Raw genomic sequence first — 7286 nt, 5'->3', positions numbered from 1 at the left:
CCCCCAACTATGACAATAAAAACCTCTTCAGACATTCTAATGTCCCTTGGGAATTGGGCAGAGAACCTCAGTTGGGAACAACTGCTGTAATTCATTTATTTTCAGTACAGATCCTCAAGGAGGTGAAAATTGGTTCTTTGGGGAAGAAAAACATCTTCTGTTTTACTCTATATACATACAGTGCATACACAGATTAGTTTATCTATGAATTAACATTTCATGTGGGTGGGGCAAATTAGGAATAAAAGGTTGGAAAAGTCTCCACAGGAGGGTGATGATGGGAAAAACGTTGACAAACACTGTTCTAGATGAATTCTTTAGCTCCTATCCCTAAGATTCCTCAGGAAGAGTGAAATTTGAGACTCTAAGATGAACCTGGAGTCCTGGTATGGCACTGCAGGATAATGTGCTAGACCGCAAGGTCAATTTGAACCACACGATCGGCAATTCAAACCCACCAGCCATTCCTCGGAAACCTTGTACAGCGTTGCTATGGGTCAGAACTGATTTGACGGCACTTAACAACAACAAGAATGAACCTGGTGACACATGGAGGGAAAACATCTGGACCCTGGCAACAAGCTGAGGATACACAAAGGACTCAGGAAAGGTGCCAACCCCGTGGCGAACCCACACCCAAAGGAACGCTCATTCGAGATCACTGTGAGTGGGAGCCCCACCGTTTCTCAGTAGACAGGGCTGTTGGAAAAGGGGCTTGAAGCTATGTTGTTATTGTCACTTCACACAAGATTCAAAACCAAATGCTATAGAGTTGACTTCACCGTGGTCATCCCATGTGTATAAGAGTGGAGCTGTGTTCCGTAGGGTTTTTCAGTGGCTGATTTGTTAGAAGTACATCACCAGAACTCTCTTCTGTGGAGCCTGTGGGGGGACTCCAACTGCCAACCTCTGACCAGCATCCCAGAGCACTATCAATGATTGAATCAAAGAATGTGGCTGACTAAAATGAGATACATCTTTAAAATGCTTGAAGCTTCTCTTTAGAAAAAAGAAAAAAAATTCCTTTTTCTCTCTCATATAGCAAAGAACAAACCTTCCTAACTTTCAGTTTTGAAAAACGAGTGACTCAGAGTCATTCATTTTCTGTTTTTTACACCTAAAAAACCCCGTTTGAGCTCAGCAGAGATGGGTGAGGGATAGCGCTGTGTTCATAGGAAGCTACGCACCCTTCAAAGGTACCTGTCCTTTTTAGCACGGTGCTTCTTGAGCGAGCCCAGCACTGCCTCACAGAACTCCCTCAGAGCCACTTTCAGCAAAGTAAGGTAAGCAGGGATAGGGACACTGCCAGGGTTTCAGGCTATGCACAGCTCTCTAAATTTGAGGAAGCAATGAGAGCTGATGACCACTCACTCAGCATCAACACTCAGGTGTCCTGGCCATTCAATGCTCACAGCTGGCACCTAACTTGCAACTCAGTCCCAAGCTACTTGAACCCGTGGTCTCAGAGCCCTTCCCCTGCAGGGCCATTAGAGTCACCTGGTTATCTCCCTGCACACACTGGGCCTGAGTCTTCATGCCCAGAATATACAAGTAAACTTTCATCAGAACTACAAACTTTCCTCCTTCTCTTATCACAGCTCCCCAGGCCAAGGGACACATACAAATAAGGGCTACAGAATGACTTCAGGCATTTGTCCCTGTTCTTCTGATAATTTCCTAGCCCCCATACCTCTTTTCTTTTAAGTTTCAATGATAAAACAGCAGAGAACAGCTATAATTGTCTATTTAACAGTTTTTTTGGGGACCCTACAATGTACCAGATCTTCAACATTGCTTTGTAGGAGGGGTAAACAAACATCTTTCTCTTGCTAGACCCAGTGGATATTTGGTTGTGTATGTGGTAAGTGTGTGTATGTGGGTGGTGGTGGTGGTGATAAAGGGTGGGGAGAAATGTGAATTATTGAGGAATGAAAAAGGGTGAAATAAGGCATGCCAGGGTGGCATGGAAGCATTATGAAGGAAGCTAGAGGGGATTGCTGTGGTTCAGAAAGGGTCCTTCCTCCCTGAATTGCTTTAATCCATATATGAACATATATGTGACTTTAAGGTTTTAATGTCTTCATCTGTAGACTTAGGAAGGAAATGAGGGTAGTTGGGGAGGGAAGAGCTTGATTTCTGGTTATACTGTGCCTTTTTTAGATCTGTCAGATGAATTGCCAGTCTAACAGGATTCAACACAATTTACATTGATTCTGATATGCTGTTTGATAAAAAGACCAAGAAGCTCCCTCAAATTACCCAACTGAGTATTGTGACCTTCTGAAGGGCTTGAAAACACATTTACTGCATTAGTGTCAAGTTGGCCCAGGAGTGGCTGGTCACCCCTGCAGGGGACGCCAGGCAGGTTTCCACCTGAGATGGGGCCGTGGTGTGCTGCCAGCTAGTTTGCTTGCATCACCTTCCAAAAGCTGATGGATAAATGTTGAGGAGTGAAGCATTTATTAACATAATAATAACTTGACATTAAAGGAGCCCTGGTGGCATAGTGGTTAAGAACTAGGCTACTAACCATAAGGTTAGGGGTTCGAACCTACCAGCTGCCCCAAGGGAGACAGATGTAGAAGTCTGCTTCCATAAAAACGACTGCCTAGGAAACCCTATGGAACTGTTCTATTTTGTCCTATAGAGTTGTTGTTCTGAGTTGGAATCAACTCGACAGCAACGGTGACTTGAAATTGGTTATGGTAGGAAACTAGCCAGCAGCACAAACCAGAACATTCTCCTTCCCCCACCCCCACCCCACCATTGGAGACCTGATTTATCATCACATCACTGGGACTTGGGGGCCGAAGAATAACTTCTACACATAGCTAGCTTTGTGATCTTCGGAAGTCATTTAACCTCTGTCCGTCTTTCATGACTCATCAGCAACATGAGTCAATTACGTGTAACTTGTCTCAGAGTAAAAGTTATTTGTTGAAGAGGAGGGCAGGGACAGGAGAATTAGAATAGGGCTCAAATGAACAATCCATACAAAACTTGTGTTGAAATCTATAAAGTACAAAGCATGTAAGAGGAATCACTGTTTTTAAATAAAAGCAAGTGACCAACTGGTTCCTTCTAATTCTATCTAACTGGTGGTGGTAGTGGTGTGCTGTGGAGTGTATTCTGACTCATAGCGACCCTGCATAGGGTTTCCGAGGCTATAAATCTTTATGGGAGCAGAAAACTTCATCTTTCTCCCACGTAACTGCTGGTAGTTTCGCTCTGCTGATCTTGAGGTTAACAGCCTGACTTGTAACCACTACGCTGTTGTTGTTGTGTTATGTGCCGTGGAGTCGATTCCAACTCATAGCGACCCTGCACAGGGTTTCCGAGGCTGTTAATCTTTATGGGAGCAGATCGCCTCATCTTTCTCCCGCAGAACCGCTGGTAGTTTCGAACTGCTGACCTTACGGTTCGCAGCCCGATTCGTAACCACTACGCTACCAGAGCTGTATCTAATTAGAAGTAGGTAATTCTAATTAATGACGATCTCAAAAGTTAGTGAGTTTTTGAGTTACAATTTGAAGGGGAAACATGCAGAGATTTAACTTGTTTGCTTGTATGCCAGAAAGATCCTGCATGCAGTTCTGTTGGGGATGTTAACTGGTCTTGTCATCCTTGTGAGTAATGGTAGTGACCCCAGGCTACCAGTACCATTAATACGAGTAGCATGAGTTGATTCTGACTCATGTTGACCTAGGAAAATTTCATGTGTGTCAGAGTAGAACTGTGCTTTGCAGGGTTTTCAATAGCTGATATTTCAGAAGTAGATCACCAGGCTTTTCTTCCAAGGCACCTCTGAGTGAACTTGAACCTCCAAACTTTCAGTTAGTAACCAGGTGCATTCACGGTTTACACCACCCAGGAACCACAATATCTTTTAGAAGCACATTCATAGGCACCTAGAGAAGGACATTTTACTCTCTCTCACCTTACAAATGAGAAAATTTAAGCCCCCATCAGAGGGGTGTGAAAAGTCCCCTATAGTAGCAAATGTTCAAAATTTGAACCAAATCAGTATGACTTCAAAGGTCCACATTGTTTCATCTGGCTGTGCTTCCCTTCAAAGAACTGAAGGTTTCATTTTGGGAAGATGCATATATAATGCTCCGAGGGATAAACGTGAAGTAACACTGCTCTGCATTCAACACAGTTGTGATTTGTTTTTCTTACGGAAATCTCGTTTGCTCTTCCCCCTACTAGCTGCTGCTGAGTGGGCCCAGGCCTGCCCCGAGGAGCCTGTAGTTTTAGAAATGAGTCCAACAGCTATAGCAGACACCACCCAGGATGAAAACCTATACAGCAATTATTACCTGTCTGAGTTTATCCCTGAGCCTTGCACCAAAGAAGGCATCAAGGCCTTTGGGAAGCTCTTCCTGCCCCCTCTTTACTCCTTGGTCTTTCTCTTCGGTCTGATTGGAAATTCAGTAGTAGTTCTGGTCCTGTTCAAGTACAAGCGACTCAAGTCCATGACTGACGTGTACCTGCTTAACCTTGCCATCTCCGATCTACTCTTCGTGTTCTCCCTCCCTTTCTGGGGTTACTACGCTGCTGACCAGTGGGTGTTTGGCCTGGGTCTGTGCAAGATCATCTCCTGGATGTACTTGGTGGGCTTTTACAGCGGCATATTCTTCGTCATGCTCATGAGCATTGATAGGTATCTGGCCATTGTGCACGCAGTATTTTCTTTGAGAGCGAGAACCTTGACTTACGGGGTCATCACCAGCATGGTCACGTGGTCAGTGGCTGTCTTAGCCTCACTCCCAGGACTTGTATTTAGCACTTGTTATACAGAGCACAACCACACCTATTGCAAAACCAGATACTCTCTCAACTCCACCACGTGGAAGGTCCTGAGCTCCCTGGAGATCAACGTTCTCGGGTTGGTGCTCCCCTTGGGGATCATGCTGTTTTGCTACTCCAAGATCATCAGGACCCTGAAGCACTGTAAGAATGAGAAGAAGAACAAAGCAATGAAGATGATTTTTGCTGTGGTGGTCCTGTTCCTTGTATTCTGGACCCCTTACAACATAGTGCTCTTCCTGGAGAGCCTGGTGGAGCTCGAAGTCCTTCAGGGCTGCACCTTTGAAAGACGCCTTGACTATGGCATTCAGGCCACAGAAACCCTGGCTTTTGTTCACTGTTGCCTTAACCCAGTCATCTATTTTTTTCTGGGGGAGAAATTTCGGAAGTACATCATACAGCTCTTCAAAACTTGCAGGGGCCCATTTGCACTCTGTCAATACTGTGGGCTCCTCCAGGTTTACTCTGCTGACACCACCAGCTCATCTTACACACAGTCCACTGTGGATCATGACCTCCATGATGCCCTGTAACCAAGGAAAACACAAAACCCAGAGTTCAAGAACTTCCCAAATGAAGTGATTACTTCAAATGGTATTTTAGTTAAAGTCCCTGAACGATCATCGGGAAGACTTGCATCCGCAGTGGAAAGCTGGCTTCCCACTTCCAGTGTACAGTTTCAGCCTGACAAGAGCTCACCCGAACTGAGACATCCTTCTATACCTCAGGGGATCAGTAAGTTCAAGAAGAATTCTGATCAGTGTCTCAGTGATACTCAAATACTACTGAAGAGGAAAAAAAATCATCTCCTTGTGATGAGAACTGACGCAGCTCTCCAGAGGGGGTTGTAGAGAATTGGCTAATGGAGTATATTGTTACTTCCTCCTATGAAAAAAATAGACCCTTGAATTAATTTTTTGTGAAACAATATAGAAAATCTTGACATGCTGTCCTGGTACTATGTTTTTAGAAATCTACCTAAGGTACATGGTGCATGAAATCAGGTACATGCCAAAATAATTACTAATGAAACTATAGATCTTGATTCTTTTATTGTAAAGAGTTATTTGTAAATCAAATCCAAACTTTTCATGCTGATTATAAGTATAAAGAGATGAGGGTGTTGAAGTGGTCTGATTTTCAACCATGACATATAAAGCGTTCAAAATCCAGACACACTAATGAAAATTCATTTTCATTTGCTTGTGAATACATTTTGTCTTAATTGTAGCAGATAATTATGTAAATTCCAAAAATAAGACATAGACCCACAAAACACTTTTGGGGTCTTTTACTTGTTTACAAACAGTGCCCACGCAATTAAGAAATAAGGAGGGCTAATAAAGTATGACAATGCCACCTTGATAATTTTGAAGTGCATGCCATTAACTGAGGTAAGAATAAACAACTCAAGAGTTAAGCTGACGTGACATAAAAATGACTGTCAAAAAATAATGAACTGTAAAAAAATGTCATCCTTTCTCTAAAATGTTAACCTTGGTTTTAAACTTTTGGATGACTCAAATTTGCATCAGTAATGTAATCATCTAAGTAACTAGTTTACCACATTATGATAAATTGCTGTTTCCATCCTTACAGTTTTAATGAATCAGATCAAAACAAAGTTGCCTTCATAGTCTGGGGAGACTTCTAAACTCCCTCAAAGCAAAAACCTACCTTGCAAGCTGTTAACTGAGTTCATCAGTTTAAGATCTTCTGTAAGTCTATACATTATTGCACATGATACATTGATAAAAAAATGGATTTCCAGATTTTTAAAGGGAAAGTTGGTTTTGCCTTTATAGAAATTAAGTCGAATAAACTTGTCTGAAGTCCCACAGGGCCTTTTGTCCTAAGCATGTTTGTGTTTGGATCTCTGGGTAGGGATGAGAATCCAAGATGCTGGTAGTTACACTGCTTTGCCATATTTGAAGATGTCTCAGATTTGCCCAATGAGCCACTGTCAAGCAAGGTCTTTATTTGGTATGGGGAAAGGAGTTGCTACTCTGTTGTAATGCATTTGGAGACAAGCATGGATAAGAAGTTAATAGTAGGTGAGATTCCTAGGCAGCATCCCAGACAATTTCCGAGTAGTATGCACTGGACTATGAACCACAAGGTCGACAGTTCAAACCCACCAGCTGCTCCTTGGAAACCCTATACAGGGTCGCTATGAATTGGAACTGAATCGACGGCACTTAACAACAACAACATGGTAGGATCTGCCAAATCCTACATATGTTGCTGTTACATGTTGAGTCAGCACTTAACATATATGAGCACCTATATTTAAGTGTGATTAAAAGAAATAAGATGATTAATGTAAAGTCCCTATGCCCCTGGGTCATAAGATAAATGGTAGTTTTGGATTTGCCCAGAGACTGGCTCTCGTTCCTTTTAATTTTGTTCATGTAGTCACAGAGAGAGAGAAATTTTAGGACAGCAAGCCAAGAAAACAAAAGAAACTACTAGTGGCT

The 7286-nt window shown here is 42.8% G+C and overlaps 1 protein-coding gene across 1 annotated transcript; it reads left to right on the top strand.

The window, feature by feature from the left end:
* The first annotated feature begins 1237 nt into the window (after positions 1 to 1237).
* CCR4 (chemokine (C-C motif) receptor 4) lies at positions 1238 to 5469 on the top strand. The gene is made up of 2 exons (XM_006851582.1): positions 1238 to 1283; positions 4210 to 5469. The coding sequence occupies exon 2, from the start codon at positions 4260 to 4262 to the stop codon at positions 5340 to 5342; it is 1083 nt and encodes a 360-aa protein (XP_006851644.1). The 5' UTR covers positions 1238 to 1283; positions 4210 to 4259; the 3' UTR covers positions 5343 to 5469.
* The last annotated feature ends 1817 nt before the right edge of the window (positions 5470 to 7286 follow it).

This window comes from Chrysochloris asiatica, unplaced genomic scaffold (assembly GCF_000296735.1).
Source record: "Chrysochloris asiatica unplaced genomic scaffold, ChrAsi1.0 scaffold00030, whole genome shotgun sequence".
Lineage (NCBI taxonomy): Eukaryota > Metazoa > Chordata > Mammalia > Afrosoricida > Chrysochloridae > Chrysochloris > Chrysochloris asiatica.
Note: the sequence above shows the minus strand (reverse complement) of the source record. Positions and strands in the feature narration are given on the sequence as shown.